The 18,848-nt window shown below is 40.4% G+C and overlaps 2 protein-coding genes, 1 long non-coding RNA gene and 1 pseudogene across 3 annotated transcripts in view; 1 reads left to right on the forward strand and 3 right to left on the reverse strand.

Annotated features, from left to right (window-relative positions):
• The window catches only part of LOC115199251 (SLAM family member 8-like), a 256,891-nt pseudogene that overhangs the window by 229,964 nt on the left and 8,079 nt on the right, over positions 1–18,848 (forward strand).
• LOC115198464 (carcinoembryonic antigen-related cell adhesion molecule 5-like) overlaps positions 1–18,848 on the reverse strand; it is a 162,080-nt gene that overhangs the window by 141,845 nt on the left and 1,387 nt on the right. The gene's annotated exons all lie outside the window — the stretch shown is intronic.
• LOC115198501 (uncharacterized) lies at positions 15,915–16,357 on the reverse strand. The gene is made up of 3 exons (XR_003879239.1): positions 16,261–16,357; positions 16,101–16,163; positions 15,915–15,981 (listed from the first exon to the last, which is right to left on the reverse strand). It is a non-coding gene; the product is annotated as an uncharacterized LOC115198501 (long non-coding RNA).
• LOC115198491 (carcinoembryonic antigen-related cell adhesion molecule 1-like) lies at positions 17,077–18,465 on the reverse strand. The gene is made up of 4 exons (XM_029760465.1): positions 18,045–18,465; positions 17,535–17,819; positions 17,282–17,398; positions 17,077–17,158 (listed from the first exon to the last, which is right to left on the reverse strand). The coding sequence occupies exons 1-4, from the start codon at positions 18,283–18,285 to the stop codon at positions 17,130–17,132; spliced, it is 672 nt and encodes a 223-aa protein (XP_029616325.1). The 5' UTR covers positions 18,286–18,465; the 3' UTR covers positions 17,077–17,129.

The following is an 18,848-nucleotide window of genomic DNA, read 5'->3' on the forward strand; positions in this document are numbered from 1 at the left end:
GACTTCATCAAACAATACTGTTTCATGACGCATCAGTGTCATGGCAAGAGATGCTTTCAAACAACTACTGCTTTGCATACAAGCCAGTGAATTCTATGCGTTACAGCTGGATGAGTCAACAAATGTGGCGGGCCTGGCACAGTCCCTGGTATATGTCCATTACGTTTATGTGGGGTCAATTAAGGAAGACATCCTCTTCTGCAAACCACTGGAAACCAGGACAACAGGAGAGGATATTTTTTAAGTAATGGACAGCTTTGTGACATCAAATGGACTTTGGTGGTCAAGACGTGTTGGTGTCTGTACTGATGGGGTAAAAGCCATTACAGGGAGACATAGTGGAGTGTTAACGCGTGTGCAAGCAGTTGCTCCCGAAGCCACTTGTAACGCTTTTACAACATATAGAAGTGAGCTAGTTATCAAGGGGCAAAGTATTGACATGTTTTTTTAAATTGAGAGACAAGCTTAAAGTTTTCTTTACTGACCATAATTTTCACTTGTCTGACTGCTTGCATGATGACGAGTTTCTCACACGACTGGCCTATCTGGGTGATGTTTTTTCTCGCCTGAATGATCTGAATCTAGGATTACAGGGACTCTCCGCAAAAATGTTCAATGTGCTGGACAAAATTGAGCCTATGATTAAGAAGTTGGAGCTCCTCTCTGTCTGCATTAACAAGGACAACACACAGGTCTTTTCATCATTGTATGATTTTTTGTGTGCTAATAAACTCAAGCTTACGGACAATGCCAAATGTGATATAGCGAAGCACCTGAGTGACTTGGGTGCGCAATTACGCAGGTATTTTCACGAAACAGATAACACAAACAGCTGGATTCGTTATCCCTTTCATGCCCTGCCTCCAGTCCACTTACCGATAACTGAACAAGAGAGCCTCATTGAAATTTCAACAAGCAGTTCTGTGAAAAATGTATTTAATCAGAAGCCATTTCTGGATTGGGCTGCTCTCAGAGTATCCTGCCTTGGCAAATCGCGCTGTTAAGACACTGATGACCTTTGCAACCACGTACCTATGTGAGAGTGTATTCTTGGCCCTTACTAGCATGGCAACTAAATATAGCCACAGACTGTGTGTGGAAAATGATTTAAGACTGAGACTCTCCAAAACAACCCAACATTGCAGAGTTATGTGCGTCCTTTCAAGCATACCCTTCTCATTAACCTGTGGTGAGTTATTCACAATTTTTGATGAACAAATAAGGTTTTATTTGTAAGATGGTTAAATAAAGAGCAAAATGATTGATTATTATTGTATTATTATTTGGTGCCATTGCCCTATATGAGCTCTTTATCACTTCCATGAGCCGGGTTTTGAGAAAAACTCACTCTTATTCTTATCATTAATAAATGTATCATATAGTGTATGTGTGTGTGGCAGGCTTACAATGATGGCAAAAAACAACATTTGAGAGTGCGCTGACCCTGGTGCTAGAGGGGCTACGCAGCTGGAGTTTGAATGTTTGAAGGGGTACGGGACTATAAAAAGTTTGGGAACCACTGGTGTAGACCAATTAGGGTTTCCAATCTCTCCAAAATAATGTGGTGATCGATGATGTCAAAAGCAGCACTCAGGTCTAGGAGCACGAGGACAGATGCAGAGCCTTGGTCTGACACCATTAAAATGTAATTTACCACCTTCACGAGTGCAGTCTCAGTGCTATGATGGGGTCTAAAACCACACTGAAGCATTTCGTATACATTATATTTCTTCAAGTAGGCAGTGAGTTGCTGTGCAACAGATTTCTCTAAAATGTATGAGTGGAATGTTAGACTCGATATCGGCTGATAGTTTTTTATGTTTTCAGGGTCAAGGTTTGGCTTTTTCCAGAGAGGCTTTATCACTGCCACTTTTAGTGAGTTTGGTACACATCTGTTGGATAGGGCGCCATTTATTATGTTCAACATACGAGGGCCAAGCACGGGAAGTAGCTCTTTCAGTAGTTTAGTTGGAATAGGGTCCAGTATGCAGCTTGAGGTTTTATGGGCCATGACTATTTTAATAAATGTGTCAAGAGATAGGATTAAAAAACTTGATTGTCTCTATTGATCCTAGGTCCTGACAGTTCTGTGCAGACTCAGGACAACTGAGCTGTGGAGAAATATGCAGATTCAAAGAGTCCGTAATTTGCTTTCTGATGATCATCATCTTTTCATCGAAGAAGTTCATGAATTCATCACTGCTGAAGCAAAAACCATCCTCTCTTGTTGAATGCTGATGTTTAGTTAGCTTTGCAACAGTGTTTAAAACACATTTTTGATTGTTCTTATTCTCCTCAATTAGGTTGGAAAAATAGGATGATCGAGCAGTAGTGATATTGCACGGTACTGTCTTTCCAATCTAGTCGGAAGACGTTTTGTGGAGAGCCAATTCTGTTCCAATTTTCTGGAAGATTGCTTCAGGGCTCGGGTATTTAATGTATACCAGGGAGCAATTTTTTTTCGACAAATGTTTATTGTTTTTAGGGTGCGACTACATCTAGGGTATTACGCAAGGTTAAATTTAGATCCTCAGTTAGGTGGTTAACTGATTTTTGTATTCCGACGTCCTTGGGTAGGTGGAGGGAGTCTGGAAGGGCATCTAGGAACCTTGTGGTTGTCAGAGAATTTATAGCACGGCTTTTGATGATCCTTGGATGGGGTCTGAGCAGATTATTTGTTGCGATTGCAAATGTAATAAGATGGTGGTCCGATAGTCCAGGATTATTTAGACCTACAATATTTATTCCACAGGACAAAACTAGATCCAGGATATGACTGTGGCAATGAGTAGGTCCGGAGACATGTTGGACAAAACTGAGTCGATGATGGCTCCGAAAGCCTTTTGGAGTGGGTCTGTGGACTTTTCCATGTGAATATTAAAATCACCCAAAATTTGAATATTATCTGCCATGACTACAAGGTCCGATAGGAATTCAGGGAACTCTTTGAGGAACGGTGTATATGGCCCAGGAGTCCTGGAGACAGTAGCTATAAAAAGTGATCGAGTATGTTCCATAGATTTCATCACTAGAAGCTCAAAAGACAACAATGCAGTTATTATTATTATTATTTCTTGAAATTTGCTGTTGTAAATGTTAGCAACGCCTCCACCTTTACGGGATGCGTGGAGATATGGTCACTATTGTATCCAGGAGGAGAGGCCTCATTTAACTAAGTAAATTCATCAGACTTGAGCCATGTTTCAGTCAGGCCAATCACATCAAGATCATGATCAGTGATTAGTTAATTGACCATGACTCCCTAGGAAGTGAGGGATCTAACATTAAGTAGCCCTATTTTGAAATGTGAGATATCACAATCTCTTTCAATAATGACAGGAATGGAGGAGGTCTATATTCTAGTGAGATTGCTAATGGGAACACTGCCATGTTTAGTTTTGCTCAACCTAGATTGAGGCACAGACACGGTCTCAATAGGGATAGCTGAGCTGAATACACTGACTGTGCTAGTGGCAGACTTCACTAAGCCGGCAGGCTGGCTAACAGCCTTCTGCCTGACCTGCACCCTATCTCATTGCGAAGCTAGAGGAGTTAGACCACTGTCTACGTTAATAATAGATAAGATGAAAGCACCCCTCCAGCTAAAATGGAATCCGTCTATCCTCAGCAGGCCAAATTATATATTTTGGTTTTCAACCAGCGATTGAGTTGTGAAACTCTGCTGTAGAGCTCATCACTTCCCCCAACTGGGAGGGGGTCATTGGTCACATAGCAACAACATAACCCCTCAGTCTACTGGGTCTGCCCTCTTATTACTTCCTCTCTCTATGGTATTATATTAGTACAGACATGGATCATTTCTCTATTGGTTCATATCAGTAGAAATCAAATCTAATTGGGGTTTACAGAAGACTGACAGCAATATGGTGCATAGAGATTTTGTTAGAAAGTTTTGCTTTACATAATAAGAAATGTATAGGAATGTTCAAAATGTAAATGCATTGTTTCAACTCAGCAATACAGACCATAAACGGAATATGTCCTGAAATGAAATTATATTTCAAAGAAATAAAAGGATGTGGGGAATCATCACTTTATATTTGAAATATGAGAATTAATACAACATACAAAATACAACAAACCCCCCATATTCATCACCAGTCAAAATTTTGGACACATCTACTCATTCCAGGGTTTTTATTTTTATTTTTACTATTTTCTACATAGAATAATAGTGAAGTTATCTGAACTATGAAATAACACATATGGATTCACGTAGTAACCAAAAACGTGTTAAACAAATCAAAATATATTTTTTATTTTAGATGTTTCAAAGTAGCCACCCTTTGCCTTGATGACAGCTTTGCACACTCTTGGCATTCTCTCAACAAGCTTCATGAGGAATGCTTTTCCAACAGTCTTGAAGGAGTTCCAACATATGCTGAGCACTTGTTGGCTGCTTTTCCTTCACTCTGCGGTCCAACTCATCCCAAACCATCTCAACTGGGTTGAGGTCGGGTGATTGTGGAGGCAAGGTCATCTAACACAGCACTCCATCACTCTAATTCTTGGTCAAATAGCCCTTACACAGCCTGGAGGTGTGTTTTGGGTCATTGTCCCGCTAAGAGCAAACCAGATGGGATGGCGTATCACTGCAGAATGCTGTGGTAGCCGTGCTGGTCAACTGTGGCCTTGAATTCTAAATAAATCACTGACAGCGTCACCAGCAAATCACCCCTACACCATCACACCTCCTCCTCCATGCTTCACGGTGAGAACCATACATGAGGAGATCATCCGTTCACCTACTCTGCATCTCACAAAAGAGACGGCGGTTGGAACCAAAAATCTCAAGTTTGGACTGCTCAGACCAAAGGACAGATTTCCACCGGTCTAATGTCCATTGCTCGTGTTTCTTGGCCCAAGCAAGTCTCTTCTTCTTATCTGTGTCCTTTAGTAGTGGTTTCTTTGCAGCAATGCGACCATGAAGGCCTGATTCACTCTGAACAATTGATGTTGAGATGTTTATGTTACTTGAACTCTGTGAAGCATTTATTTGCAGCAGAGGTAACTCTGGGTCTTCCTTTCCTGTGGCGGTCCTCACGAGAGCCAGATTCATCATAGCGCTTGTTGGCTTTTGTGACTGCACTTGAAGAAACTTTGTAAGTTCTTGAAATGTTCTGGATTGACTGACCTTCATGTCTTAAAGTATAGATGGACTGACGTTTCTCTTTGCTTATTTGAGCTGTTCTTGCCATAATATGGACTTGGTCTTATACCAAATAGGGTTATCTTCTGTATACCACCCCTACCTTGTCACAACACAACAGATTGGCTGTAACAAATTAAGAAGGAAAGTAATTCTACAAAATAACTTTTAAGAATGCTCACTTGTTACTTGAAATGCATTCCAAGTGACTACTTCATGAAGCTGGTTGAGAGAATGCCAAGAGTGTGCAATGCTTTCATTTCAAAAATAAAAGATATTTAGATTTGTTTAACACTTTTTTGGTTACTACATGATTCCATATGTGTTATTTCATAGTTTTGATGTCTTAACTATTATTTTACAATGTAGAAAATAGCAAAAATAAAGAGAAACCCTGGAATGAGTAGGTGTGTCCTAACCTTTGACTGGTACTGTATATAAAACACAGCAAAATCATTTTTTTTACTGAACTGGGCCTTTAAACAATAACAGACGATACACTCTTGTTTAATTGACAAACTGAAATCAAAGAGAGGTAATGTGTAATATTTTGTATCCTCGTCTTGAGCAGATTTGGCTGTTGAACACATGCCTTTAGAAATATATAACGGATGGAGAGTAGCGTTAGAGTTAAACTGATTCAACTGCTCTCTCAACTGCACAGCTCTAACATGTAATCCACCAGAAGTAATGAAAAGGTTAGTTTGCCTTTTTTGAGGGTAAAATATTTCTATAGAAGACATCTATCAAAAATAACTGACTCTGGGCACTTGGTCTATTTACATTTGAAATGAACCATTTGCGTCAACATTACTTGTTGACTAGGATATAAGAGAATGACATGAAGAAGGAGAATATCAAGCTGGATAAGTTGATTGTAGATACACAATGATAGAAAGTGGTCACCTCGAGCCCTGCAGCGTTTCACCATAAGCATGATGGACACCAGTAGAAAGGGAGACACCACCAGCAGACCACACAGCAGCCTGGGCAGCAGAGAGATGGAGACAACAGAATCTGGAGGGACAAGCATAACACATGTTTTACCATCAAGACACGTACACACAGCTCTTCGCACCTCTCACTGTCACCCAGCTTTCTGGTGATTCTCCATCTTCAGATTTGGCTGCAGGATTTTGCTTCGTAGTCAGTGTAGCTGTTGGGCAGGGCAATTTTTGTAATTTGTTATTATTAATCCAATTATTTCAACTTTATTTGGATACATTTCCACATTTGAGCTGTTATTGGAGAGTTTTGATTAAAGTCCTTCTTAGGTGTATGTAATCAGTCTCAAGCTCACCAGTCGATCTGATGAGGATGGTTCCACTGAGTTGAGACTGCTGGTGCCGACCTTTGTACTGACCAGCCTGGTTAGACATTCTGGTGATGGTTTTACCACGTGTACCAGAACTCTGTTGGTTGTCTTTGAACCAGCGGTACATCCAATCTGTGTAGTCTGATATGTCACACAGCAGTGACATTCTCTCCAGAGTAGAGGGAACCCTAAGCAGAGATACTCACTGTGGCCATGGGCAGAGGTGTGGAAACACAAATACAATTAGATGATTCATACGTAAGATTTAGTTTTATACTGTGGGTAATACAGTCACTATTTTTTAAAACATGCTTACACACAGACCATGTCTACATGATGGACTCAATATAAATAGTGTTTGTCAAAAAAGAGACACATAACAAAATATCTCACCTACAGCAGTGAGAGTAATAGCATGACTTGGTTGTGAAGATGGGGTTCTAGAGAATCTGTGTCCTTCACACCAGTACTGACCTGGTGTGAAGGATCAGTAGAACAGCAGTTCTACTGATGGTGAGAGTGTCTCCTGTTATAGTGTATTTATACTGGGACAAACTAATCTCACTGCTGTACCAATGATAGCTCCAGCTACTGTCAGACCCTGTTGAACCAGTCAGAGTTACTGATGAATAATGGGCTCAGCACTAAAACACAGAGCAGGAGAGAGAGGTAGAAAGACAGAGTGAGAGAGAAAGGAAGTGTGTGTGAGAGAGAGTGAGAGAATGAGAGAACTGACTACATGACATTGACAAACTGAGAACAGTATGTCCAAAATTATTGGCACCCTTGATAATGATGAGTAAAAAAGACTAGAAAATAAACAAAACAAATACTGAGCTACAGGAGTATTTTTTCTCTCAAAAAGATACAGGTGAAAATTATTGCCCCAGGACCAGTGGAAGCAACTAGCCCCATCTTTCTTTTGACACAAAACCCAGGACTGGCATGCGTGGCCAAAGAGATCTATTTTCATGTCATCTGACCATCACACCAGTTCCAATCCAAGTGCCAATGCCTTTTAGCAAATTCCAGGTGTTTACATTTATTGGATGACATTAAAATATTACTATTTTGCGTTGAAATAAAGATGCATATGCAAAATGAATCCCATATTTACTGTAAGTTATGCTGGTTGAACTTTGATGTTATTTGGCTATTTTGAAACTTAGCCGCAAGTGGATGATTCATCAAGTCAATAACCCTGAGCACACATCACATTCCACGAAGAAATGGTTAATTGACCCAAAAAACAACATTTTGCAATGGCTCTTGAACCCCATTGAAAATCTGTGTTTTGAATTGAAGAGGGCAGTCCATAAGCGCAGACGAATAATATCAAGGATTTGGAAAGATTCTGTATGAAGGAATGGTGTAAGATTCCTCCCAATGTGTTCTCCAATCAGCAGGTAGCCAAGCGGTTATAGTGCTGGGCCAGCAATCGAAAAGTTGATCGTTCGAATCGCTTGCTAAAAATCTGTTAACGTGCCCTTGAGCAAGGCACTTAACCCTAATTTCTCCAGGGACGCTGGACAACTGTGACCCTGGCTGTGACCCCACTCTCCGAGGTTGTCTCAGGGGGATTTGGGATATCCCCAAAATAATCACATTGTGAAATGTGTATAATACATGTGTGAAAAAGAAAAAATATAAGCACCCACCCAAAATGTTTGTTTTTTTACTTTTTGGAGGAAGGCTCAGTGCCGTTATTCTTGCATAGTGAGGTATTGGGGTGCCAATATATATATTTTTTAAATACTTTAAAATGAATTGTTTAACAAAATCTCTTTCTCTAAGCAATTTTCTTTGTAAAAAATAACATAATTTTGACACACAAAAAATCATACAATATAGCTCAGAATTTGTATTATTTATTTTAGAGGTCGACCGATTAATCGGAATGGCCGATTAATTATGGCCGATTTCAAGTTTTCATAACAATTGGTAATCAGCATTTTGGGATACCGATCATGGTCGATTACATTACACTCCACGAGGAGACTGCGTGGCAGGCTGACTACCTGTTATGCGAGTGCAGCAAGGAGCCAAGGTAAGGTGCTAGCTAGCATTAAACGTATCTTATAAAAAACAATCAATCTTAAGATTTCCCTTCACCGGAACTAAGGGGCCTAGCCCGAACCATGAAAAATTATTCATTTGGGTAGGTAGAGTTGTCCTGGCATCCGCCAAACCCAGATTTGTGGGTCGGACTGCCAGATCGTGAAGCGTTATTCATCACTCCAGCGAATCCGTTTCCACTGCTCCAGAGTCCAATGGCGGCAAGCTTTACACCAATCCGGTCGACGCTTGGCATGGTGATCTTAGGCAGGTGTGCGACTGCTCGGCTATGTAAACCCATTGCATTAAGCTCCCAACGAACAGTTCTTGTTGCTGACGTTCCTTCCAGCGGAAGTTTGAAACTCGGAAACCAGTTTTCCAACCGAGGACAGACGATTTTTACACGCTATGCACTCCAGAACTAGGTGGCACGTTCTATGAGATTGTGTGACCTGTATTACTTCGTGTCTGAGCCATTATTGCTCCTAGATGTTTCCAATTCACAATAACAGCACTTACAGTTGACCGGGGCAGCTCTAACAGGGCAGAAATTTGACAAACTGACTTGTTGGAAAGGTGGCATCCTATGACGTTGCCATGTTTAAAGTCACTGAGCTCCTCAGTACTGCCATTATACTGCCAGTGTTTGTCTATGGAGATTGCATGGCTGTGTGCTCCATTTTATACAACTGTCAGCAACTGGTGTGGTTGAAATTGCCAAATCCACTAATTTGAAGGGATGTCTACATACCTTTGCATATATAGTGTAGATAGATAGATAGCATCTGTTTTTTTAGAACCTGAAAGAGTCATATGGATGTCCCCATAGCAGAACCTTTTGACGAACCCTATTTTTTGCAGTAGAAACTTTTTGGGTTCCACGTGGAACCCTATCCACAGAACCATTTCTCTATGTGTCTCTATGATCACAGTGGGAAAAGACAGCTTCACACAGCACCTTCCTTCACAAACCCACATTGCTAAAGATGAAGACAGCAAACCATGACCACTCAACTATGACAAACAAGTGACCGAATGTGAAGTTCCTCAGTCTTAATTTCATACACTGTGCACTGGAAAAAGTCAAACTTAACCAATATCTTAATTAGCATTATTATGCAAGTTGAGTGGACTTAAAAAAGACAAGAATTTGAGCCAATGTGTTAGAGTCTTTAGTCAACAAACTCTGCTTGAAGTCCGTTGTATTTGAACAGGCTTGTTGAGTAAAATAAAAAAGTTATGTTTGCTAAAAACAACTCAAAACACCAATCATCATCATTATTCCAGCATGATCTCTTGCAGGTTGATTTTCAGAATGGTTTGTTTCAATAACTGTGTATTTGCATGTACTATGACTGGTTGATTAATCTGATGCTACACAAACACAGATAACATACATTTTTCGAAACTAATCCTGTTACTAGTTGGACTTATTTCACCCATTACTGATATGTGTGTTCCAGTTTATATGATGTAGGTAGTCTCAATAATCAATCTTCTCTACCCCAGCAGTCATTCTGAATGCAGGTTGCGTGTGACTGAAAGTTTAAATTGTTGGATATCCTAACTTTGGCTGGATTCCAATAGAAATAACACATCACTTTGCAAGCCTGCATAATTTGACTAAACCAGGAGTTTCAGACCAGTGTGTTAGGGTATAACTAGGCCCTCAGGGGCTTTATGATATATGTAATGTGTTGTCGTAATGAGTTTAATTTTAAAGATAACATATCCACTTAGACATTCACTAGGTGAAGGCTACAGTACTGAAAACCATTCAATACAACAATCATGCCTCTGTCGCTAACAAATACAGTTGTGAGTGGTAATTAAAATTCACTCTAAATGCAAGGCACTCTAGGTATGCAAATAAGGTAGAATTTTTTTTTTTTCTCTGAACAGCATATTTTTTTTTTAAATGAACTGAATTCCATCTGGTTATTGGGACAGACATGAATGCCATTTTGGACATGCCGACAAATTACATAAGTGTCACGGTTGTCGTAGGAATGAGCGGACCAAATTGCAGCGTGTGTGTCGTTCCACATTTTATTTACACTGTGATACTATGCAATACATATAAATAAACTGAATAACAAAAACAACAAACCGTGGCGCAGAGTTAACATGCACTAACTCAAAGACAATCTCCCACAAACCCAGGTGGAAAAAAACCCTACTTAAGTATGATCTCCAATTAGAGACAACGAGGACCAGCTGCCTCTAATTGGAGATCATCCCAAACAACACCCAACATAGAAACACAAAATTAGAACCTGACAACATAGAAAAACAAAACTAGAAAACCCCCCAGTCACGCCCTGACCTACTCTACCATAGAAAATAACAGCTTTCTAAGGTCAGGACGTGACAATAAGACCATCTACAATCCACACGCAACCAAGGCTCTCCAATATATACTCTCTGATTACAACCTCATTGATGCCTGGCGAGCACATAATCCTAATGCAAAAGAGTACACTTTCTATTCACAGGCATAAATCAACCTCACTAATCAGTGTCATACTAGTATCTAAAACAATTTTCTTTAATCTAGAAAATAGAAATTCGACATATGAGCTTGTCTGATCACCACACCTTCTACTGCCTATTACGCATTTCCGAATCTTCTTATTGTAACTAGGCTCTCAAAGAAAGGTATAAGGCCTTATACAAACCCAGGAATTAATGAGGGATCTCTGTAGAAAAAGCCCATGGAGGTGGTGGAATAATCATTTAATTCATTGCCACTTACTCAGCTGGGCCAGGGGCGCTTTAATTAGGTCAGGTGGAAATGTCCGACAGATCTCCACTCCATAAAAGGAGGAAATCACCATCGCCTGATCGTGCTGCTTTCTCTTCCTTCACTCTGTCAAATCCAGAAGTTCTGTGCGTCCATGAATCCACACTACTCAGTAAATATACCACTTTATGGTTAAAGGAATTCCTGCCTCAGTCTCATCCATTCCTCTGTCACCTGACCCGTGACCACCTGTTCACCCTCACTGTCAGTCATCCTACCTGTCCAGCTACCCACACAGATTCCACTAATCTTTCAGTCTCACTCTTTTCAAATTTCTAGCAAATCCCCCAAAAAATCCGATCAGCTTAGGGATACTTCTAGAACCACCTGAAATGTCAATTCAAGTATAGTTGAGGCCCCTAAGCTGTACATACCTGTGTTACTTCGGCCCCTGCAGTAGCACACTGCCACAGCTACAGTGAGGATCAGCACCACAGTGCCTCCCACTGTTACTCCGATGTAGATGGTAAACCACACCAGTCCTGTCACATATTGTACAACACACATGATTAGACTATACAATATGATAAAGACTAAATGGCTCTATATCTTAAATATCCAATGTAATCACATGCATTACATATTATGTTTGATGACATAAGCATATAAACACACTGAAAAGTGTATAGAAGGGATTATTATGATATCTAGGTACCTGGGGTGGTTGTGTCATTACTATACTTTACTGTCTCAGAGGCAGTTTTCCAACTGACTAGGTTGGAAGCGTTGCACTTTACACTGATGTCTCTCTCTGCTGGTGAGAGAGAGAAGTAAATCTGCTGGGCGTCCCCGTAGATCTCATTGTCTCTCTCCCAGGTGTAGGTAATGTTGGAGTAGCAGGACACGTTGCACACCAGCCGCACCGTACAGGAGTTGTTGGCCAATCACTTGTATGAGGTTTTATTGTGTTTATAATGTTCAAATAATTAAAAATAGTTACAAATCTTACCATCCTGGAAGTTAGAGAGTAGGAGAAGTAGTATTCCCTCTTTGGAGAAGCAGGAGAAGGGACCATCAGACATCTCTTTAAGGTGTTGTATGACTGTTTCCTCTGGCTGATGTCCTTATCTATCACTGTCACTGATAGCTAGCAGTTGACTATCCAAAACACACAGAGAATAAAGAGTAGAGCGTAGAAAGAGCAGAGACTTGCTTTTGATGAGTACTGCTGTTCTATAAAATAATTCCTGTATGTTAGTTGAAAAGGAAGTCACATTCTATAGTTGCTCTCTGAAAATACCCCTTCACTCAGCTTGAGAGTTAGATGATGAGGTGTGGGTGTGTTTGGAGTCTGTCACTGTGTTGATCAGTCTGATGGTGGTGGTTTAGGAGCATGTGTTTCATAGCTGCTGCTGGTTGTGTGGTTAATGGTCATGGTGTTTCACAGATACCGGTAGCTTTGTTACTTTATGAGCAGTCCACTCAATGTTGCAGAGAAAGGGAAAGGAGGGAGATAGAGGGCTCCGAAGAGAGAGAGGGAGACAGAGAGCGAGATTGAGAGACAGACAGAGAAAGAAAGACAAAGAGCGAGGGGTAGAGAGAGTGTGATGGGGAGGTGTTGGAGAGAGCGAGCGAGAGAGAGCAAAAATGTCATAACAGTGTCTTTGCAGTTTCACCTTGGCTTCATATGCCTGCAGAAGTGTTTGCATGACTTCTTCTGCCTGCTCATAGGTCAGTGTGGCTGAGGTACATGAAACACCTGCCAATTTTTTCAGAAGGTAATGGGTCCCAGGTTACTGACAGAAGCCCCCCATCTATGTTTCAGGTAACATCTCTTGGTGATGCCACTTCCTGTGACTGTTTCTCAGGAGCAGTGACAATGACCTGGCTCCCGGCTGTCTGTCTAACCACATAGACATAAACACATAGACACAGAAACCACCTAACTGGAACAAGTGACCTTCCAGACCATGCAGGGACACTAAAAATAGAAGTCAGAGTAATACACCACTAATGTCATTGTTCATGACCTTTCTGTAGGATGAGCAGGCAATATGGGAGAACTGGTAGTCATTCATACGTAGATCCTCAGAACTCCTGCAGAGTATGACATCATAAAACTGAGAAGAACTGTTATTTTCAGGCACACTCTTGCTCAAGGGGCCTTTATGTTATATTCTTCAAGATTCAATGGGTAGATATAATTAAGTCCAAAAATGGATGCGGAAATAACTCACACATTATGGAGCCTGAGATCTATACTAGGCTTAAAGGAGTTTTGACAAAATGACGTTTTATGGAAAAGTTGATGACATTATCCATTTACTGTAAGAAAACACTCATGACATCTGGTGGATGAAAAATAGTTCATTAAAAAAGCACAATGCAAAGATATTGTAAAAGTACAGGCCATTAGAAGAAAACGTGAATAGTACTTTTTGTGAAATTCAAAAACAAATACGTTATTCTATCATCTGAATAAATCAACAATAAAACTCAATACACAATACAACCATGTACCATATTGTAAAAAAAACCTGTTACAGTGAAACACAATTTTACCATGTTTAAATACAATAAAATAAGTAAATAAAATAAGTAAGAACTCCCTGATGTACAAGGTGTTATTGCGTGTGTGTTTGTGGATGTGTGTTTTTGCTTGTGTGTGTTTAGCGTACAAAATCCATGTTCTGGGTTCCTTCAGCTCTTCTGATGGTGTGTCCTTCCATCCTTCTATCCCTCCATCCTTCCCTCCATCCATCCCTCCATCCCTCCATCTCTGACCCCCTCAAGTACCTGCAACATATCACCACACAAAGTTGTTTTTCGACATGCAGTCAAATAAACTCTTAAGAATTAAACAAAGAGACATACTTTAAATAGATACATTATACTTTGATATGATAGAATTAGTTCCATATTAGTAGCATATTAAGTATCAATAGCTTACGGCTATTAGTCTTACCTGGGGCTGTACCTGGCTTCACTTCAGAATAGACTGAATCTGCCTCAGGTGGGGTTAATGTTTCTGTAAGGGGTGAGGATAAAACATCAGAATAATATAACAGTTATATACAGAATATTATACAGCTAGTCAATTTGGGGTCAGAGGTGTGAGGTTATGATAGGGGTGTCGTGTCTTTGGCTTCATTAACTTGAAGACATGTTTATCAAATAACGCTCTGTAATTATTATTACGCGATTAAACTGATTAATCGTGTAACTGTAATTAACTAGAAGGTCGGGGCACCAAGGAAAATATTCAGATTACAAAGTTATTATTTTCCTAATATAACTTTCAGATATTATAATATCTGATCCATGAGTCCTCTGATTAATGATATTTTAGTTTACCTCACACCAGTTTCATTCCAAACGTCGCAAATTGTTGGTTATCTGCACGAACCCAGTCTTCAGTATGAGTCATCCATGCAACAATTGTCTTAAAATCATTTATTTACTAAACTAAATAATTCACAGAAAGGCATACAAACAGTAGGTATCGTTACAAAGAAATGGTAGAGGAATGTGCCCTAGTGGGCTAAACCGGCATGGCGGCTTGTTAAACAAAAGGGGGGTGGGGACAGCGGAGAAGACACTACAGAGTTGATAAATATTAACAATTGAAATGCTAATCCTTTGCACAATGAACGCTCACTCATTCGGGAACAATTGCAATCAATATATATATTTACGCTTAGTGTGTCGTCGGGATCTTTGTTGAAAAGTTCGGTTCTGTTGGAGAATTATGTCCTCGCGTTCTCTCTCTCAGTTAGAATGGATCTTTCAAAGCGACATTCATTAATGTCGTTATAGAATGGATGTTTCGTCAGTCTTCGCGTTCAATGATAGCGAATTCCTAGCTGCAGACTAGTAATTAATATCTTATTCTGTATCGATAGTCTAATAGTTTAACCACGTGGTATGGTTAAAGTTCAGTAGAGGGATGCATGGTCAAACCTATTAGCCAACTCGTAATGGAGTGGAGGCCTGGTCTAGGGAAAGAAACCCTGGGAGGAGGTTTATATACTGAACGTAGAAAAGGCTGTCGCCAGGTCCTGTCTGTGTCCCTGGTGGCATGCCGATGACTTGGTAAAACTATAAACAGAAAATACAGTTCTCTCACATTAACATCTTACAAGCATCCCAACATATTCCAAATAGCTTTCTCCTTATTCATTAATTTTATACAACCATTTAGATGTAAGTCTCATAGCTGAGGTTAGTATATAAACATTATTATGGTAATATGGCCGTATTGTCTCTCATGAGTTTCACAAAATTGTACCAAACGGACCAGTTCGTAGCTGGATTCTTCACCGATCTTTTATACCTTCTCCAGAACATAAATGTCATTCGGTTCCCCAGTTTTGTGAGGTGGAAGAATTCCTTTGTCTCTCTATGAAAACACTCTGTCTCTTTATACTGTGGCCATGAGGCAGGACATTTTCTTAGGAATTTACGACCCCTTCTGACCACAGCAGCCTGGGTGTAGGAGACAGAGGGAGATGGTGAAGAAGTGCAGGGGGAGGTGCAGGGGGAGGGGGTTAACTGTGCTCGCTGTACCCAAAGAGGGCAACGTCATGACAGGGGGAATATGGAAGGAGGGATGTCCAATCTTACCTTTCTTCTTCTTGGCTTTGGCCTTCTGTTTAAGGTCAACCTCAGCATAGGTCACATCAACAGGTCCAGTTGCTGCTGAAAATTGACATTTCCAGTCAACAAATTAAGGAATTACATTATTCTGAATCTTTTTTGAAACTCCAAAATCACACATTTAAATTTCACTGACCACCAACCTGTAGAATGGGTCTCACCTGTTGTCTTCCCTGTCTTCACCGCAGAATAGACTGGATTTTCGTTTGGATCAGCTGTCATTTCTGAGAAGGAGGAGAGAATTTGTACGTTTCTATCAATTTTGATGACTAAAAAACATTGCTACATTTTATATTAATTTATGTGACAGTTGAAAGTTACTTTTCTTTTTCTTGTCCAACTGTTTGAGTTGAATCTGTGCGTACATCACATCACTTGATCCAGCAGTAGCAGAACCTGCATCTGAAATATACAGGTAATACCCTAATATCTCTACTTAATGTTAGTATGCTAGTAATATTAAACATATGAAGAACAACAGCAACAACAACTCTATACTGTATTCATGCTAAATTTAACATACAGGTAGCCTAGTGGTTAGTAACCAAAAGATTGCTGGGCCAGTAACCAAAAGGATGCTGGATCGAATCCCTGAGTTGACAAGGTAAAAATCTGTCGTTTGGCCCCTGAGCAAAACAGTTAACCCACTGTTCCCCAGGCGCCGAAGATGTGGATGTCGATTAAAGCAGCCAACCGCATCTCTCTGATTCAGAGGGGCTGGGTTAAATGGGGAAGACATTTTATTTGAAGGCATTCAGTTGTACAACTGACTAGGTATCCCCCTTTCCCTTTCCCAGTACCATTGTCATCATTGTCTGAGGGTGTGATTGTATCATAGATGTTAGCGCCACCTGTTGGTCAAAGAAGAGAGAGAAAGATGAATTGGTTGGTTTTCCCTCAGCTTGCCTAGGGACATAGAGTACGGTAACATGTATATAAAGTGAATGGTGAAAAGTCAGAATGTGATGTTACAGAGAGGAAAGTGACAGTGGTCTGGGATGAGAGACTGACCATGCTGTAGATGTGTATACCCAGCATCAGGAGCCTGGCTCTGGGTAGACCCTTGGTCCTGTTGGGGGTCCAGGTTGGTGCTCCGGAGCTCGGGGGGCCTACAGGGAGAGAGATACTCATGAAACACACAGATTATATTTTACTGTATGAAAAGGAACGTAGTTGAAAGACAGGTGTTCTCACCAGAATATTCTGTTGCAACAGGAATCTGTAATGAGAAATGCATACTATTATACTGTGTCAAGTCATTACTGTTTTAAACTTTTGTTATTAGACACTTTTCTCCTAAACATGAACCAAAAAGACAAATGAGAATTGATAAAAGTCTGACCTTTGGCTTTTTCATATCGCCACAGCAGTACCAGGAGAATGGCCAGTAGAACACCAGCAACAACCAGGCCCACAACCACTCCTACTAGGACTGATGTAGAGGGTCCAGGAGTTACGCCTGGAGAGAGAACAGCAAATCACCGTCAGACTCTGAGGTAGTTGTAGAACATAAATAAAGTAGTGGACAAAGCGAAACATTAATACACATTACTACACACACACACACACACACACACACACACACAATTACTCACCTTTCACAGTGATAGTGACAGGATCACTGATGATTGATGATATGGATCTGGACTGGATCTCTCCCTGACACCAGTAGAGACCCTGGTCAGACTCAGCAGCTCTACTGATGATGAAGGTGGCTCCTGTTGTAGTGTGTCTGTTAGACAAGGTCACTACTTTCTTAGTGTTGTCTTTGTACCATGTATACCTCCAGCCAGTTTCAGACCCCACTGAACATGTCAGAGTTACTTTCTCTCCTTTATATGCAGGGTTTGGATTTAAGGTCAGTGTAGTTTCAGGAAGAGCTAAGAAAACAGAGAGCAGAATATCAAAACATCTGGATACATGCTTGGCCATTTATAATAATTTAACACTTGCTGTTAAGTTTTGATTAAAGTTTATTTTAAATAGGGGTTATGTTGACTCCATTCAGTTAGAATTTACAGTCTATAGAGTATATTTAGATTTTCCCTCATTTACTCAAAATTCAGAAAGTCAAGTCAGTGATTGAAGATTAATAGCGAGCTCACCAGTGACACTAATGTAGAGAGATGAGCTGAGATATGAATTTTGGGGCCGTTTTGTCCTTGTCCCCTGACACTGGTACTGACCAGCCTGGTCAGAGAGAGAGATGGTGCTGGTTTTACTGGTCTGACTGGAAAGCTGTTCTTTATTTATTAACCAGTGGTACGTCCAGCCTGTGTAGTTTGATATGTCACACTGCAGCTTGACTGTGTCTCCGGGATACAGTGTCTCCTGGGTAGTGACCATCTTCACTGAGGCTGTAGGCAGAGCTGTGGAAACAGTTCAAGAAGACAAATACAGGTAGTGCACCAATCAGTTAAAAGTATGATCTTAGTACCGTACAACATATTTCTTCAATTTTTACATGAAATGAGAATAAAATAAAGGAAGAATCTGAACTGCAACTAAAATGACAAAATAGAATCCTTAAAATGGGGCCCAATGTCAAGTGGTTATGTGTATGGAGACACTGATGTGAATGAGAGATAAGATGACCTACCTGTCACTGTCAGACTGACTGCATCACTCCACTTAGAATGCTTCTTCTGAGCAATATGTGTACCCAGACACCAGTAGTTACCACTGTTTGAAATATTAACCTCACTGATCTCATATTCATGCTTCCTACTGATTGAGTCTACAACATCTTTGCGCCATGTGTATTCCCAGTCAGTGACTTTTCCCCTCTGTATGTTACATCTGAAAGTGACAGACTCTCCACTGAATATCTGGGAGGATTTGGGGCGTATGGTCAGAACAGCCTTTGCCTCTCCTGCACAAAATAAAACCAGCATGAAACAATACTATAC

The sequence above is a fragment of the Salmo trutta genome, chromosome 8 (genome assembly GCF_901001165.1).
Source record: "Salmo trutta chromosome 8, fSalTru1.1, whole genome shotgun sequence".
Taxonomy (NCBI): domain Eukaryota; kingdom Metazoa; phylum Chordata; class Actinopteri; order Salmoniformes; family Salmonidae; genus Salmo; species Salmo trutta.

Coding starts and splice junctions, on each gene's coding strand:
- LOC115198491 (XM_029760465.1), bottom strand. CDS start 18,285: ATGGTCACTACCCAGGAGACACTGTATCCCGGAGACACAGTCAAGCTG. Junction 17,820..18,044: donor TCTCTACATTAGTGTCACTG/GTGAGCTCGCTA, acceptor CTGTTTTCTTAG/CTCTTCCTGAAACTACACTG. Junction 17,159..17,281: donor GCGATATGAAAAAGCCAAAG/GTCAGACTTTTA, acceptor TTCTCATTACAG/ATTCCTGTTGCAACAGAATA.